Here is a 19,125-nt window from a genome sequence, read left to right as displayed (position 1 = left end):
TGGATGGATGGATGGATGGATGGATGGATGGATGGATGGATGGATGGAGGGATAGATGGATGGATGAATGGATGGATGGATGGATGATGGATGGATGATGGATGAATGGATGGAGGGATAGATGGATGGATGGATGGATGGATGATGGATGGATGATGGATGAATGGATGGAGGGATAGATGGATGGATGGATGGATGAATGGATGGATGGGTGGATGATGGATGGATGGATGGATGGATGGATGATTGGATGGATGATGGATGAATGGATGGAGGGATAGATGGATGGATGAATGGATGGATGGATGGATGATGGATGGATGATGGATGAATGGATGGAGGGATAGATGGATGGATGGATGGATGGATGGATGGATGGATGGATGGATGGATGGATGATGGTCAAGGCAGTTGTTTAATATAAGTCCAGTACTCTTGACTAAACAATCTTCTTATCATATTTTCTGATTCCATTTGCTTTGAAGATGCAGATATTCTCCAGCACTTGCTGGAGCAAAGGCTCCCTCCTCCAGGGGAATAAAGAGACTGTTTAGTTTAGGTTTGTTTTCTTGTTCATTTTAGTCTTTAAAATAGCTTAAAAAGTATAAATCTCAACAAGAAGCTGGATGGAAGCCTTGGAGATTTAGTGATATTGTCTATTTCAGTTCAGAATATCTCTAATCAGAGCCTCCAATTGAAAGCATTCTTTGCTCCGGCGTTAATGTGACGCCGTTCATTTGCATTCATTTGAAAAATGGGTCACTTCCCAAGGGATTCTCTGTTTGTGTGTCTCCTATGACTCCTTTTGCTCTGGCTGCATCTCTTCACCTTTTTCCCATCCGTCCATTCCTGCTCGTTCACAGTCTTCCTCCATCAATTCTCTCTTCTTCTCACCTTGAGATCTTTTCTCACTTCCTGCTCTCAATGCAGACCTCCTTCTGTTTCTGTGCTGAACTCCTCGTCTCCTACGGCAACGGTCATTCACACAGTTGTTATCTCTCTCATATGTCAATACTACGTTACAGTTAAACCACACTCGTGTTCTTTTTCTTCTACCATAGACAGATTGAACAGTCCCTGTTCCTGAATATTGTAAGGTTTGGACTTTTGTCAGTTTTGTTATTGTTGTTGTTGTTGTAATTTAAACTCAGCTGAAAACACGTCTTCAGTACTCTCAATGTAAGACGTACTGTACTTCACTGCTGTGATGTCATCAATGTGCGACTTTGTAGTTATTAACAGAATTAACCCAAACCAATGCCATAACGCCACATCCAGTATCTGTTATGTAAGGGATGAGTTGTTCAATATCATAAGTTAATAGGCTTAAACTATAGATGTCAACACATCTATATTATGGTAGTTGGAAGTTCTTGGTGAGTACTTTGTGTATTAATCAGAAGTGTTCTCACTGTTCTTTGGTGTTAAATTAGTCTACTCTGGCCCTGATCTTTGATTGATTTATTTTCTCCTGAATCCTGAAAAAAAAGACCTTTTTGCTGTAAAAGTAAAGGCTAAACATCTGTTATGGTAGAAAAAACTTCAGAAAGCCACTTTTAGTTGTGTTTTCCTGTACTGTTGTTTACTGTGCCACAATGTCACAGATTTATATGGAAATATCACAAAATGAGGCTTTTACAGCAATTATTAGGTTAGATTAAAAATAGATTAATAAGATTAATTAATTCAAAGTCCTTATTAATTAATTGCACAAAAACATAGCCCATGATGGCACTACTTGCTTATTTTAGTATTTATGATAATTCTGGGGGGCACCCATTTTATTTCTATTAGGGCTTAAATTTGTGCATGCAGGGGCATCGTTTTGTCCAGTAGGTGGATCCAGCAGATTTTTAAACCTTAATTTATGGACTTCAGAGAAATCTCAGGTCAACATGTCCTTTCCCCTTTAGAGACCATTTCTTTCTTGCTGCATCCAGTCTGTCACGATGTGTTCTTCATCTATGGTTATGGGTCCACCACTGTGACTGTCTCAGTCTGGTCTCATTTTTTCTGCTGCACTACGATTTGTAACATTTGGAGGTTTTTCTTGCCAAAATCCTATCTCTTACTTTCACTATGAGCAGATATTAGAAACACAAATGGGAACCTTTCCAATTTGTCACTTTTTTTCTTCGGCTGGACTAGAGGGAGGAAATAAGGTGAGACGAAGGACCGTCTGTGCCAAGACCTATAAATGTAAAGATGTTGATACGAGCATCCGTGCTGCCTAGCAACAGCATTGAGCACACGGGAAAGCCATCCTCCAATTAGAACTAGAGCTGAGAATAAATTTAGTTTCAAAGTAGAAAACTGAAGGAAAAACCTTGTAGTATAACATGTATCCATCACAAAAGAACACGTTATCCCCACAAACATACAACAGGTTGGACTAATGTCTGTCTCTACAGTCATGATGTGACTCAGTCACACCCTTTTAGTGAAAACTCACTGTGAATCCACTCTGATCTGTCTGCAGCGAGTCTCCTTTGTGTTGCGTAATTTACATCAACTCTGTGGCGTCTGCGGTCCACCACCCCCGGTTCATCCTGTCACCCCCGAGTCAAGTAGTTGACTTAGAAATGTTTGTATATAGTGCAGATCTCTATAATTCTGTTGAAACTACGAACACATTCTTGTCATGTGCCTCAGAGACTGAATGTATTTCCCTTTGAGAAGTGGCAGAAAGTGGTAACCTCAGTACAGTAATCCCCGCCCATTCGCGGTTTAATATTCGCGCCCCGCCCATTCGTGGGTGGCCGCAGATGACGTGACGTCACAAGCGTGAGGCGCAGAACAGCGCTCATTCCACGAATTTTGAAAAACCATTTACGCTGTACTTTACTGTCAAGTATTGTTTACGCGTTTAAGATGCCATCCAAACGCCCCGCATCATCTCCAGCTTCTGGAAATGAACCCAAACGGCAGAAAAAGGTTCTGACTCTGCAGAGGCTCCGGCTCTAGGAGTTTTAAAACAGCGTCAATTATTCGCGGTTTTTCGTTATTCCCGGGGGGGTGAGGAACGTAACCCCCGCGAATACGGGGGGATTACTGTATTGCTTCATGTACCGTAATTTCCGGACTACAAGCCGCTACTTTTTTCCTGCGTTTACAGCCTTGCGGCTTATTCAGTGACGTGGCTAATTTATGGATTTAATTAGCGGCCGCCATGTACGTACTTTCGAACTCAGTGAATAGTTTGAGTTTTCTATCCAACACCAAGCACGAGGCATTTTTATTCAACACACCTCTTAGCAACCAAACAGCATGGACTTGACTTCAGGTCTTAGACACTTCAGTCATGGTTCAACAAAACGAAACACGCATGCCCGGCCGCATCCCAGAATCCTTTGGGGCCATTAGACCCAACGTGCACGTGATCGCCGCTACATTATGATGAAGCTTTCAAGTTAAAAGCAATCGTTAAAAGCAGCGTAAAAAAGTCCACCGTCACCAACGGGTTTGGAAAAGCCGGTTTGCTGCGTGACGGAGAGAACAGCGCATGGAGTGAATTTACACTCCATTTACGGTTTCTAAGGAAACCGTAAAAGCGGAATTTTGCTTTGAAAAACTCACAGCCTCCGTGTGAGCTGGAGACATCTTCTCCTGCTGATTGAGCTGCGGGGCCGATGGCAGTCTGATGGCTCCCACACGTAACAACGCACCCGCCCCTCATACACAAAACGTACAGTATTAAGTCCGATTGCTTTGCACAGAAACGATTTGCTCCATCCACCGGCGCAACGGGGACGAAGTGCTCCTCCTTGAAGCTGCCCTGGCCAGAGGTGTCGGAGTAGATAGGAAGGGGAGACAAGGAGCGCGCGGGGCGGGAGCGGAGTGCAGAGGCTTCTGAATTCTGACGCACGCGCCGCACTGAGGCGCGCGCTTTTCAGTCGCCGCTGCTTTATTTTACCGTTGTGTTTTCTAACCAGCCCTGTTACTCCCATAACGCTGCTGCGACACAAGCGGAAGGAGAGCTGTACCCGTTCACCCCTCCATGCACTGCTGCTACTTGCTAATTCTTAAACACGTACAACAGAATGGCGAGCCGGGCGTTGGCCCCGCCTTTAGCCCCTAAGACTCATGGGAAATGTGGAATCGCGGATGTAAATTTCCTCATCATAACTGAGGGATGTAATGTTGATTATATGGTTACTGTTTGTAATTTTATGTATGATACCTAGATTGTCAATAAGTAAAAAAAAAATGAAATAAAAACACCATAACTGAGGGACTTGTGAACAGAATACAGCTCCATGCTGTTTGACAGATGTCGATACACTCAAATACGTGACCCAGAGGCAAAACTGGCACCACCCACAATGTGCTAATGAATTGCACTCACTCTGGGATGCTGGGCGTGATCTATCAGGATGACAATACCGGCTAACACATGCGCGGCTTGTACTCTGATGCGGCTTGTGTATGTATAAAAGCAGTCAAACACGTGAATATGGGTGGGTGCGGCTTGTAATCGGGTGCGCTTTGTAGTCCGGAATTTACGGTAAATAGTTTGTCTCCTGCAAGCATCTTTGCTTGTAGTACAACCAACTTGGAGACTAGGGTTCCTGCCTTCAGGTATGTCTATAAAACTTCTGAAAGTTGCACAACAGTTTGTGGTATTTTATGAAATTAAAAAGAGTTTTTTCATTATATGAGCAAAAAAGAAAACTAAGAAGGTTTCAGGTTACAGCATCATGCAAGTAACTATAAATAACCCCTTCATGACGTATGGAGCCAATTCACATCATGAATCCAGGACCTTGAACGGAAAAAACACTACAGGATATTTTTTATATAATTGGAAATAAAGTTCAAAAGAATAAGAACTCTTTTTGTTCTAAATCAATTCAAAAATGCAAAGAATACCACTATTAAGTTTTGAGACTGTTCTGTGTGTAACCAGCTCAGTCTAGACGGCGGCTGGTTCAGGACGATGTTCTGCTTCTTTGAACTGGACAGCCAGCTTGTCTTTGATCCCGTGTTTTATTCCCTCAATCTCTGTTTAACACGCGTCAGACACGGAAGACTCACGCAGCACACTCAGACGTGTCTGTGTCACGACTAATCAAAAACTATTTACAACAAACAAACAAAACATCCCCCACACCATGACACCACCACCACCAGCCTGAACCGTAGATCCAAGGCAGGATGGATCCATGCTCTCATGTTGTTGACCCCAAATTCTGACCCTACCATCTATATGTGGCAGCAGAAATGGAGACTCATCAGACCAGACAAGGTTTTTCCATCTTCTATGGTCCAGTTTTGGTGAGTCTGTGTGAATTGTAGCTTCAGTTTCCTGCTCTTAGCTGACAGCAGTGGTACCCGGTGTGGTCTTCTGCTGCTGTAGTCCATCTGCCTCCAGGTTGGACGTGTTGTTCTTTCAGAGATGCTCTTCTGCAGACCTCGGTTGGAACCAGTGGTTCTTGGAGTTCCTGTTGTCTTTCTATCAGCTGGAACCAGTCTGACCTCTGACCTCTGGCATCAACAAGACATTTCCATCCACAGAACTGCTGCTCACTGGATTCTCTGTAAACCCTAGAGATGGTTGTGGGTGAAAATCCCAGTAGATCAGCAGCTTCTGAAATCCTCAGACCAGCCCGTCTGGCACCAAGAACCACGTTCAGAGTCACTTCAATCCTCTTTCTTCCTTGTTCTGATGCTGATTTGAACTGCAGCAGATCGTCTGGACCATGTCTACATGCATAAATGCATCCAGTTCCTGCCACGTGATTGGCTGATTAGAAACTGCGTTAACAAGCAATTGGACAGTTGTGCCTTATAAAGTGGCCTATAAGTGTTATTGATGTTGTACAATTGCAGTAGATGTGTTTTTTTCTCATAGGGGTAACCATAGAAACCAGGAGAGACACTGAAAGCTGTATTTATGCCATTTGATAGATACACCAGACTACCTCGGGGTGCCTCTCTCACAGTATTTTCTGTCATTTTGTGATGTGACGGATGACAGGAAGTAGATGTTTCACAGTAAAACATGTCACAAACTGTCAAAAATAAAAACTGAAACCCTTTTATAAAGATGTTGCAAAATGGATAAGGCAAAGAAAAGTATGGACTCAGGAGCAGGAGGCTCCTACCAAGCTTTTCACAACTGCAAAGGTTTCCTCTGGTTTGGATAAGGGCTCCATTTGCCACAGGCACCTTTGTTCTCTTTACCTAACAGGTTTTCTGACATCTGGGATCAGCTTTTGAGGCTTTTTGGATCTTCTTGTGGCTCTTTAGGGTTGGTTTGCCACATCTGTCACTCAAACCCTCCTCTGCTGTTTGTCCATCCCTACAATATCTGCTCAGCTTCTCACCAACTTCCCAATTCGCATCTGAAGGTCTATCAAGATGTTGATAAGATCATTTTCCACCACTTGTAAAGGTGATGTCCACCTTAAAAACCCACCCTGATCATCTTTTGAGCTGTTGTAAAACACTCTCTCCCACTGGCTCACAGCCCCTTACACCCCCAACCCAGCATTACTGCAAGATGTGGGTAAAAATAGTCATTTCTGTTGGTTGTAATGTAAATTTTGAAGGGTGAACTTTGTTTTTGTGTACATGCGTGTCTACACGCGTGTGGCAGAAGCAGCAAGAAGCTGCGGTAGAAATGAAACGCAGCAGCTTCCACTGCTGAGAACAGAAATAAAGCTTTATTCCCAATGCTGCTTCAAACCCACATGTGTGTGCATGTGTGTGCGTGCATGCGTGTGTGTGCGTGCGTGTGTGTGCGTGCGTGTGTGTGCGTGCATGCGTGTGTGCGTGTGTATGTGGGCGTGCGTGTTGTACACATCTGCTCCTCTGTGTCAACTCCACAAACACATTTGTCCGATTGTTTCTGAGTTGGCAGATGACCAATACTGACACGGGAAGTTCACCGTAGTGACAAGAATAAAGAAGGCTCAGGGAGGAGCAGAGGGGGTGGTTGATTTGATTTGATTTGATTTGAAATGGTTTATTTCAAGCTATTAAGTAGAAATAATACACCAAAGCAATATAATCATCAGTTGTACATTCATAAAGTAACTAATCAAATGTATGATAATTAGATTCATGGTTCATGCTTGTATGTGCATAAGGCGTGCTCCAGCGATATAATCATACACAATCACTGTTCTCCAGACCTTGGGTGATGAACCAACTGAACGCTGCCCCCCCCCCCCCCCCCCGCTGACATGTGAGGCGTGTACATTTTAGTGTTGTTCTCGTGTTGTGTCTGATTACACGACAGCCAGGTGCTTTGCTGAGCCCTCATGTCCGTGTCTGTAGGTGCTGGACTGTAACTCTGCAGCCATTCTGTGGACTCGGCAGGATTCTCTGTGTTTCTCTCCTCCATCTTGAAGCGTTTCATCCCGATCAGAGTGAGAAGAAGCTGCATTCGGCTGTTGACCATGGATAATTGAGAACTTTGCTAATGAGGAATGGAAGTGATCTTCCCACACGGAACAACAGGGTGTAGAGTTGCACGGATGGCTGTTACGTCATGTTAGAGGGAAAGCTGCAGAAAGAGGCTGCTGAGAGCCTTTTTATAGCGGATTACTTCCTGTCTCCACATTAGGACATGGTACTCCAGTGAAAAGGCTCTGTGGTCCAAAAACTCATTTACTTTGATGTCAGCTGAGTACTTTCCTTCATTTTCTAGAAAATGGGATGAGGTCAAGACATTTTGGGACAGGATTTTCACCCATGGACTGGATATGAGAACTAAATGATGTTTCAGACAGGAAGCATCCAATGGCTCCAAGAAGACAAAATCCCAAACACGTCTGTTGCTAAATAAATAACTATTTCTCAGTCATCCTCCTTCTTCTTCTTTCCTTTTGGTTTTTCCCTTCACCCCACAGCCAATCGCCTTCCTCCGTCTGTCCTATGCATCCTCTACCAGCAGCTACCTTCATGTCTTCCTTCATCCAGAATCCTCTCTGGTTTTCCTCTAGAACAGTGTTTTTCAACCTTTTTTGAGCCACGGCACACTTTAACCCTGACAAAAATCCCGCGGCACGCCAGCATCCAAAAAAAAAAAAAAAGCAGAAATTCATGGTCTGTATTGATCGACAGCTCCCCCCCCCCCCCCCCCGCGCAATCTCACGTGGATTTTTGTGATAATTGTGGCAGAAAAAGCAGGAAGTTGCGGCTGTTCTTTTCTAAGAGATGAAGCTCTTAGAGACGAGCTTTAGCTGGTATTTCTGTTGGAACTGAGCGACTTTATCAGCAGAATTAAGAACAAGGAAGTGAAGACTTTAACCACTTCTGATTGGTCAGACTGATGACACGTGATTAAGCCTTCAAGAATGATTGGCGGAGACAGTTAAAGGGGCGGGACTTTTCCTTACGCAGTTATAGCTGCAGCTAAATCGCGGTACCGTGATTCTTATCAAAATGTCTTTAATAGAATTAAATAAACACAAAGAAAAAGTAATTTTAAGATCTTTTATATTCCTAACTCCTCAGTGTTTTATCAGGGCCTGTTTGGATGAACACAGAGCTGATCTCCTGGAGATGGAAAATGTTTTTAGATCAGTGAATGAGGGCAATTTCTCCACGGCGCACTTGACCATCTCCCACGGCACACTGGTTGAAAAACACTGCTCTAGACCTCTGGCAGCTCTAGACTCAATAGATTCCCCATCTCTGCTCTGGACATGTCCCAACCATCTCAGTCTGGCTTTATTTCCAGAACCTCTACCATGTTCTGTCCCTCTGATGTCCTCATTCCTGATCCATCCTGAACATCAGCATCTTCATCTCTGCTTCCTGTCTTCCTCAGTGTCTCTAGGAAACAACTTTTCTCCACCTTTCCTTTCATTCCAGCTCAAACTCTTCTCTGACACTTTTCTCCACCCATTCCAACCTGCCTGCTCTCTTCTTCACTTCTTTTCCACTCTCTCCGTTCCTCTGGACTGTTGACCCTAGATCCTTCAGATCCTCCTCCTTCTTCATCTCTTCTTCCTGTAACCTCACTCTTCCTCTTGGGTTCCTCTCATTCACACACATGTTCTCCGTCTTCCTGCCCCCAACCTTCATTCCTCTCCTTTCCAGGACAAACCTCCACCTCTCTAGCTCCTCCTTCCTCTGTTCTCTGCTCTCTCTACAAATCACAGTATCGTCTGCAAACATCATAGTTCATGGTGATTCCTGTCTAACCTCATCTGTCAGTCTGTCCATCAGAATCATTTATTCAAGCAGCTCAAAAACTTGTGCAAAAATGTGAGGTGTGCAAATATGCATTTGTGCAAGGATGCAGTTTCTAAATAGAAAAGGGTAGAGGTAATGTATAAAAATAAAAAGAGTTAGAAGCAGTAACTGTCACGGTTTTAGGTTCTTTGCCTTTATGTTCTAGTTGTTTTATGTTTGTTTGAGTTACTTCCTGTTTTATTTTGTAGGATTTCCTGTTTTGTTGTTGTTTCGAGTTTCACCCTTCCCCATCAGTCCTGAGTGTTTCCACCTGTGTCCTGTTGCCTTGTATGTATTTAAGTCTTGACCTTCCCTTCCTCCTGTGCTGGTCCATATTATGTCATACCCCGAGTTCCTGTGTCGTTCGTGTTTCCAGTTTCGAGTTTTGCCTGCCTGTTGCAGTGGTTTTGTTTTGTAGATTTTGGTTTATTTATTAAAGCTCCGTCTTCCCTGAAACCTCTTGCCTCCTCCTCTCTGCACCTGGGTACTTCCTCCCTTTCCCCTTCCGTAACAATGAAGAAGTCTGATTAACAAGAAGGCTACAGAGTCTGTGACAGTGAGAACGGAGTGTGGTGTGTTTATGTTAACGGGCGTTAAGTAACTGTAATGGCTGTTTGTCCGGTAGCATCTGCCGAAGGACAGTGAGTTGAAAACTGGTGTCAAGCCAGCCCTCTCTCGTCCAACGGCTGTCAAGTGAGCCCTCTCTTAAAAACAGTGTGCCGATTTCTTCCGTGCATTACGGTAACAGCAAAAAGTACTAATTTTTAAAAACATAGCGTAAAAACTGTCATTACATTTATATGTAGATGTTGCTCGAACAACATTAAAGCAAAAGTGTTTGTCTATAGCAGGGGTAAAAATGTGGAATTCCCAGGAGAATCAGTTAAAAAGTTGTCAAAATATTATTCAATTTAAACGGATGTATAAAGCTAAACAAATTAGTTTGTACAAACCTGACTGTTGAATGGAATTTTTGGAATCTATGTATTAAATGAATGGAATGTATTTACTGTGTAGTGGAACTGTATATTGTGAAATCTGAGCACAGGTGATGGTGTGACAAAAAGTAAATGAAATGTTTAAAAGGGGGCAGATAATTATAAGAATTGTGTTCTTCAATTCGCTCCCTTCTAATCATGAAAATGTTCAATATGTAAGAGAAACATGTAAACATTTGAACATCAATTTTCATAAAAAGGAACAAATGAATAAATGAATGAATGTATAAAAAAACACGCCCCCCCCTATAAAAATATATATCTATACATATATTTAAAAGTCTGAGTTATTTCAAAATAAAACACAATTAAAATCATGAAGAGTAGCTATAATATTCACATGTCTATAAAAACTGCTAGTTTTCAGAGAGTCATCACTTCTCACTGATGGTGTCCCACCTGGTGATCTCACACAATAAGTTTCAGACAGATCTGATGTGGAATTTCAAAATAAAACCAAGTATAAGACATACGTAAACATATGGCAAAAACACATTTATATCAGATTTCAATTGATGTCAAATTGATTCAGTTAAACGCAACACCGCGCCCCCTGCTGGTTCATCACCGCGGTGATCAAAAATCCCACACCGTCACAGCTCTAACTCTAAGTCTGGAGAACAGTGATTGTGTATGATTATATCGCTGCAGCACGCCTTATGCACATACATGCATGAACCACCCCCTCTGCTCTTCCATGAGCCTTCTTTATTCTTGTCACTACGGTGAACAGAACAGCTAGTTAACTGGATAGCCACGTCAAGTATTTGTGAGTATAGCTAGGATTCGGTGACTACCAGAACACAGCAGTGACGGATGGAGGAGTTTCCTTCCATAAGCAGATGTAGTTGCTCCCTTTTGTTGTTCAGGGACCTTGGGTTGGTGTAAAATATTCTTGGGAGTGCAGTCCTGTGTGGGACATATAAACATGTCAACATGTACACAATACAACTTATGTTCACACACGCATACTTATGCCTTCAGACCAACAAACATGGATGGATGGTCATGGGAAACATGTTACTCTCTTGTCTTTGTGTCACAGGTATTACAGTGCCACCATCCTACAGATGTCAGGTGTGCGCGACGACAGGCTAGCAATCTGGCTAGCAGGACTTGCTACTCTCACCAACTTCCTGTTCACCCTCCTGGGGGTGTGGCTAGTGGAGAAGGTGGGTCGGAGGAAACTCACGTTGGGCAGCATCCTTGGTAAGAGACTTTAAAAAAGCAGGATTCTACAGCAGCTGCATGTTGACTGATGCTTCTGTTGTTTCAACAGGAACTACTTTGAGCTTGAGTCTTTTAGCCGTTGGTTTCCTCATGTCGGCACAGCACAGTCCACCGGTAACCTTCCGCCCCCTAGACCCCGCCATGGCCAACTCCACCTGCTCCAAGTACCGGTAAGGAAAAGTGCAAAAATAAGAGCCATTTTCTCCGTCTCTTTAAAAAAAGAAAAAACACTCACATTAACAGTTTTGGTTATTTTTCTAAATTAGCGCAGTTTAATGTCAGCTTTAATAAATATACAACAGAATGATATCAGTGAGAAACATCTACCTCCAACACAGTTGTCAAAGATATTGGATCTGACCACTGAGATTAATAAAAATGTTCAGAATTTGTCCTAAAATGGAGAAATTTAAGGTTCAAATGTATCCGGACTGGTTTGTGGTGATAGCTTTACATTTGTCTTGTCTTAGCTATGGGCGTTTCATAGGATTATGAAATGTTTCAACTTTATTCTAAATAGAATCAACCCAAAAATGATACCATTGTCTTAAATTATAGATGGGATTAAACTGGATTAGATTGATCAGCCTGGATTAACTTGAATTTAATAGACTGGATTGGAATGAATGGAGTTGCATTTTTGGTCTTTATTGACAAGAACAAGTGAGATTTTTCTCGTGGGTCGTGTCCTTTTGTCTGCATCCAGCCTGTATCCACATGTTAGAGCAGGTGGAACTATGGCTAAAAGCAAAGTAGTTCCATTGAAACCATTTAAAGGGGGCAGTTTGCACGAAACTTAATCAGATGATCCTCATTTTCACTGAGAGTTCAGTCTCCTTCGCATCAACATTTTTAGAACCACTCTCTTTTATCAAACAAAAAATAGTCAAATAAGTTCAATAGTCTTCAAGTTTGAGGAGCCGGTTTAGCTCGTGCTGGTTTGCGGCGCCTTCCGTCCCTGAAACCAGGGTTCAAACCGGGCTGCTCCCTATTCCCCTCTCTGCTTCTGTGCCGGTCCCAAGCCCGGATAAATTGAGAGGGTTGCGTCAGGAAGGGCATCCGGCATAAAAACATTGCCAAGTTAACCATGCGACTCATCCTCGAGGGAGGGTTGTTTCGCTGTGGCGACCTCTGATGGGAAAAGCCGAAAGAGAATGATGAGTCTTCAAGTTTGAACACTTTTCTGCATTTTTGTGCAAAAAACAACTCAAATCAACTCCAATGACACTTCCAATCATTATGTGTGGATATGAAATATTCTTTATAGACATAGTGATTTATTTAGTCCATCACTTGAGTCCGTTCATTAAACCCAAATAGATGGGGATGGAGCATGAAATGCATCTCAGGGAACAGAAAGCTCTCTTTTCCTTAACGGTGCCCCTTCCTGCAGTCTGTGACACACTTAACAGGCCGGAAGAGCGGTTCTAGTTGTTGTATTTCCAAACCAGCAGCATGAGGCGGCTCTGAGTCTTCAGACGGAACATGAGCAGCTGTAGCAGAAGATGCTAACGCTTCAGGATCGGCATGATCCCAAAAACACTTTATATCTGAATGTTTTAAAGGCTGAAATGAGGTTTTCATGGAGATGAAGCCATAACCATGAAGCAGAAATTGAGTTATATTGTAGGGAAGGTTTGCTTGTTTATTAAAACATAAAGTTTGTATAAAGTGAAGTTAGAGAATATTTAATATGATCTATGGACTAAGAAATAATACTAAACAGGAATGTGTGTGACTGTTATTCAACTGTATGCTTTATTGCAAACTTTTTCTTAATTGTCTGAATTTTAGTGGGAAAAATTCTTCAAATAAAATTGTTTTAAATTTGTTTTATTTTAATACTTTTTTCCTGTCAGCATTAAGATGTAACATTGAATAGATAACATAACAATTAGCATCATGCTAAAGTTGATTTGAAAAACCGAGGAAGGTTTCTGTAAACTTCAAGACAATTAAAACTGTCTTTGCACGGGAATTTTGATTGACAGGTTTTAAAGATAATGAACCTTAATTTAAAAAAAAACTATTCTTTGGAGAGGAAGTGCCACCCATTTATTTATTTGACTTCAAATGAGCAGAAAGCATTTTGTTTACAGTTTGTACCAGGGGGTATAATTAACTTTGGAGAGCTCTGTTGCCAAGGCAACCAATGGAAAGCAAGTTTGGACTCGATGAATGAATCTGACCAAACTTAAGAGCCAGAATGAGACACACAGGAGGGAGAACTGGATGGAATGACAGAAGCATCTCGTCTGGTTCTAGTAGACAAAATGCCTGCAGGACAGAAAACATTTCATTGATTTATTTATGACATCTTTTTAGGAAATAGTAATGGGATGGCCTTAAATGCTCACTTTAATAGACTTTGTGTTTTTGGTGTTTCTAACATCGTTGCATTTTTAAATGGATAAAAAATGAACCTTTTAACTGCTATTCTGAGTATTTCTTTATTCAAACTGTTGTGAACCAGGAGCAAAACGTAGTCTGAAAAAGATCCTATTGTGACGTAGAAAACAGGCTGGGCGGGGCCACAGACGATTAGAAGAATTCTGAATGTCTTTGATGAAACGTGTGGTTTGACCGGACAGAATGGACAATGCTGCTCTATCCGCTGTCTGCTCCTCAGGCTGTGTGAGCCCTGCATGCTGGATCCCAGCTGCGGCTTCTGTTACCGCAGAAACAGCTCGGCGCTCCTCGCCACCTCCTGTGTGGCCGTCAATAAGGCGTCCACGGAGCACGCGGCGTGGGGCAGGTGAGTCACAGCATTCCCACAGGTGACGTGTCAGCTTCACCTGACATCCGTGACATTCATCTTTCAGGTGCTCCAATTCTACCCTGATGAAGGATCAGACGTACTGGGCCTACAACTACTGCCCCACCTCCTACTTCTGGCTGGTTCTGCTGGGTCTGGTGATGTACTTTGCTGCCTTTGCTCCAGGTGAGACCCAAGTATTTACATTTTAGTATTTGAAGAGCAAAATATTAGAATTTTATGCACTAAGAGTCAAACGTGTTTGTTTCTAAAAAGCTGCTGTTTACACGTCCATTTCCAAATCTCTCTTGGGGGAGACACGGTTGCTGGAGCCTATCCCACCTACCGATGAGAGACGTTTGAGGACACCCTGCCGTTCTTTTAGTTTCTAAACAGAAAGTTAGGATCCATGGCTGCACACAGGGATCAGTTCAGAGAGTGACTGCTGCCTTCTTCAATGTCTTGGAAACATTTGCTTCTTTGGAGGACATTGTTGTCCATCACTGATGCAGAAACAGGCTCCTCCTGCATCACAGATGTCACGTCTTTATTACGGTTTTATACCCTGCACTCATGCTCTATTCTCCATTGCACTTATTTAACATGCACAATTCCTAAAGCACACTGAATTCTCATTTAAAGAGTCTATATTATGAGTTTTTAAGTGTTTTATGATGATTTAATGCAGTTTTTTCATCCATTCAGACATTTCTGAGCATTCCTCTAAAAACCTGAGCATCAGCCCCTCCCAATCCATAAAAATAAGCATAGATAAGTGAGGAACCGCCCCTTCCAAGAAGAGTCTGTGCTGCCAGCTCCGCCCCAGGCTAACAGACACGCCCACTTTCTCAGTGGAGCTAGTGATGGTCGGCTAAACGTTTTCATTTTCTATGAACAATCTGCACATCCATCTTTGTAAAAGTTCGGATGTTGTTTGTTTTTTTGGGAAAAACGCAGACACGCTGCTGAGGCCGACTCTATGATGATGTCATGAAATAGGCCACACCCACAAGGAGAGAAAGGCGGCGCCTCAGTGGAGTCGTTTTACTTCTATGTAGGAAAATGAGCAGAAAAGAACTCATATTTCATTTAAAAAAGTGTTCCCTAGTGTGCCAAAGGTCATAGATTATCATATGGACATGGTTTACTCTAAAAGGCTTAGGAAAAGTGGGATGTAGGCCCTTGTGGATCAGCTGATTCTACCTACTTTTCCTATCGGCTTTGCACCGTTATACATCACATTCCTTTTTTTTTTTTTTTTTTTTTTTTTTTTTTAACTTGTCCTGTCCAACAGCTAGGCAAACAGATGAGAGCTGAGGGCCTCTTGGGTTGGACATATTTTACTTTAACAAGAGGGGTTATTAATCTTCAGACAAACCAAAGGTATGTCTGAATAAACCCCTTTTGTAATTGAGGCCAAACTTTATTAATTTCAATCATGTTTGAAAATCTTTGGTGTTGGACCGGACGGAAAAGGAAAGAGGGGAAGAAGAGAGAGGGACGTTAGAGAGAGGGGGGGTAGGGGGTGATAATAGGAGGGGAAGGGGGGTAAGACCATGAAGCAGCATAGAGCAGACAGGTTTACTGGTTGTTTATCGTTACGGTACGGTTCAAATGTAGTACAAAAAGGGCGGGGCCTGTTCACACACACTCAAATATTATCAACACACCTGCTAGCCGCAAAAATGTCCACATGTATACATCACATTCCTAACGTAAAGTGCTGCATATCGCTGCATTTTTCTGCAACAGAATCTTTGAAATTTGGTTAATTTCATAAACAGTTAAAGGACTGCAGTAGTTGAAAGAATATCAACACTTGAGCCAAAGCTCCGGTGTTAAAGGCTAAATCCTTAAGTGAAGAGAGGTCGCACTGATAAGTCGAGAAGGCCATAGGTACGGAAGCCTTTCTGTAGCATAATTAACAATAAAAGTCAATACCAGAAAGGCTTTAAAAAAATCAATCCTCCAGGTCTCCTTAACTCCCCTTACCCCCTGTCTCCAACATCCCCCCCCTTCTTTCCTCTTCCTCTTTTACGACCGGTCCAGCATTAAAAAAAGGAGGCATATGTAATTCATGTAAAAATAAATAAATAGAAATTACAAGAGGAGTTTATATAGATACACCCCTAGTGTGTCAGGGTGTTCATAACCCCCATTGTAAAGGCCTGTTCACACCGGGACGAATTTCGCCGGCGATTTTCGCCGACGTTTAACGCCTCGTGACTAAACAAAGGGCACCAATGAGAGTGTGCACACCGACGCGAAAAAACGCCAGGCGTTAAAGCGTCAAAAAAAAAAAACGCCTCGGGTTCGTTTTTTTTTTTCGACGCGTCGCGTCGAAATCTACTCGACCAATGAGAATGGCGCTTTTGCTCACGTGTCTGGAGCTTCTGAAGTTACAGTAAAACACAACTTGGGGGCGCTCAAACACAAAACTGCCTTGCTGAGCACACATACCAGCGAAGAAGATAGACGCCAAGTAGCGTCTACACACAGCCGCGAAGAAATAATGACGGACATTCTAAAATATCCCCGAACCAAGCACCAGTTGGAGCTACTGGTGCTTGAAATATTCATGTTTTCTTTGTTTGATTCTGACAAGCGTGTAAATACTTGCTCTCTTCTTCTGAGTGAAAAGCGACTTTAAGAAGCGTAAAGTTGCGCAGCGCCACCTTGTGTACAGGAGTATTTCTGTTTTACATTAAGCGCCATCTAATGTCAGGGAATGAAATTGCATGTTCGCTCGGCTCATCGTCAGCGAAAATCGCCTGGGTGTGAACACAAAAAACGTGGAGAAAAACGCTGGCGAGTAACGGCTGGCGAATATTCGTCCCGGTGTGTACGGGCCTTAACAGTAAAATCTGTCCAACACAAGAGGCCTTCAGCTCCTGTCTGTCTGCTCAGCTGTTTGAAAGGACAAGAAAACGGTCTTTAAACTGGCCTTCTTTAGAGTGCCCTGGTTATTTGTAGATTTATGGAAAAATTGGCAAAAATTTTAATATCTGTAAGTGCTTAAAACATTCTGATTTATCAGTCCACTACAGAATAACTGCTGATGGATTTCCATCTCACTGAAATGGGATTGTTGAGGTTTTCCTTTGTTTCATGAAGACACAATTGAAAGGCTGGACTAGTCACAGAGCTGTGTTTGTTACACATTGTGTGTTGCTTTTGTGATCACAGATGAGTGAACGAGTATAGAAACAGTGTATGGTTTAGTCCCAACTGCCCTCATGGGCGGATATCAATGGTCGGACAAAACAAGCGACCGGCACAAAGTATCAGAGTAATGGATCACTTGGTGGTCTCATAGAGCCAAAACCTTTTTATATACCACAAATATCGAATTGAATCAAATCGATGTTAAAATGAATCGCTATATTCCTACTAGTACAACGTCCAGGGGTAAGTAAGGGTGAAGTAGGTGAGACGCAGCCACGTCGCACAATGTTTTACCCATGCGAGGTGACTGTAAGTGCTATTCAAGTGATAAGTGAAGTGCACGCCCATTGCATGCCCCGCACAGACAGTCTGTGTGTGGTTGTAGGGGCAGTTGTGACTAAGGCTTTAGCGTAGGGGTATCGTACAACCGCATACCCCATACATCATAAGTGTGTGCAACTTGTATTAGCCGTGCTAATACTTTACAACACATTTACCACACGTTTGACAATCGTTATTTTGATTTTCAACGAGCCTCAGACCCCCTGCGCTCCCCCCAAAAAGGCAGCCACTCTTCTCTATGACCCTCCACGTGTCCAGACAACCCAAACATCTGCAGCACCCGTACTAGTGCACATGAATATGAAGCTGCAGAGCACTTCGTTGCTTCCATTTTGGGTTTTTCTTGTTTTTTACACGTCTCCCCCTGCTTGTTTGTATTTCTGTGCATTGAAAAGATGGACACTTTCATCTCTAAACAGAAAACTTTGGCTTGACAAACACCGGGCTTCCAGAAAAGCTTTTATAGTTGAACAAGAAATGGAGTAGAAAATAAGTTAAGAACCATTTTTCCAAATTAATGACTGTGTTACGATATACAGGACTTTAAAAATCCTGATGCGGCTTAAAAACCTCATTTGAAACCATTAAAGTGCATCAAATTTAGGTATAAAATCTGTAGTTTGCTGGTATCTTACTATTTTCTGATCTGTTGGACCACCGAATGTGGCAGTTAAGATAAATCAGGGTCTGTCATGATGTTTGAAGCAGAGGCTATCTACCCCTTTGTTCCTGTCCTCCAGGGATGGGCCCCATGCCATGGACCATCAACTCTGAGATCTACCCTCTGTGGGCCAGGAGCACCGGGAACGCCTGCGCCGCTGGAGTCAACTGGACCTTCAACATCCTGGTGTCTGTGACATTCCTCCATCTGGCTCAGTACCTCACCTACTACGGTCAGTTTGAGGCCCCGTGTTTTAGTCCCGCCTCCTCTGTCGCTGACGCTCAGCTGCAGGTTTTCCCTTCAAACCAGCAGGAGCTGACCTTTGGTGAAACAAGAAAATCAATCACAGTGGTGAGGCAGCAAGTTATTTATCGATTCAAGTCATAATCCCATTCGTCTGGTTAATGGTAATCCTCCAATCTGTGTGACACGTTAAAGCTGGAAAAGCACTGACCTGGAGGTGGAATTTGAAGTGGGGCTCGCTTGTAAACCAAAAACTCTGCTTTGACGGGAGGAAAATATGGATCACAGCAGTCAGGAAATGTCATTGACATGACTTCTACAAGAGCGCGCGATACCTGGTGTGCATGGATTCTATCAGGTGCCTTGTCCTATTTCCACTGGCAGTCTGAAGGCAGTTTTTGAGTTTTTTCCCAGCTCAAACTTCCAGACTTGCATGAGCGATGGCTGTTGGATCCGCTGTCACCGTCCTCTCTTCTTTGTTGTCGTATCGCATCTTCGCCTCTTGGCATCCAATCACTGACCGTGTGTTTCCTCTCTGTTCTTTT

The 19,125-nt window shown here is 42.9% G+C and overlaps 1 protein-coding gene across 1 annotated transcript in view; it reads left to right on the top strand.

Moving 5' to 3' along the window:
• The window catches only part of slc2a13a (solute carrier family 2 member 13a), a 146,075-nt gene that overhangs the window by 121,989 nt on the left and 4,961 nt on the right, over window positions 1-19,125 (top strand). Inside the window, exons 5-9 of the mRNA XM_023952454.2 lie at window positions 11,230-11,393; window positions 11,464-11,584; window positions 14,044-14,169; window positions 14,237-14,355; window positions 18,417-18,569. Of these exons, the coding sequence (XP_023808222.1) occupies window positions 11,230-11,393; window positions 11,464-11,584; window positions 14,044-14,169; window positions 14,237-14,355; window positions 18,417-18,569 (683 nt within the window). The remainder of the gene's footprint in view (window positions 1-11,229; window positions 11,394-11,463; window positions 11,585-14,043; window positions 14,170-14,236; window positions 14,356-18,416; window positions 18,570-19,125) is intronic.

Source organism: Oryzias latipes, chromosome 23 (genome assembly GCF_053564925.1).
Source record: "Oryzias latipes strain Hd-rR chromosome 23, Olatipes_Hd-rR_3.1".
NCBI lineage: Eukaryota > Metazoa > Chordata > Actinopteri > Beloniformes > Adrianichthyidae > Oryzias > Oryzias latipes.
The sequence above is the reverse complement of the archived record's forward strand: the minus strand, read 5'-3'. Positions and strand labels throughout refer to the sequence as shown.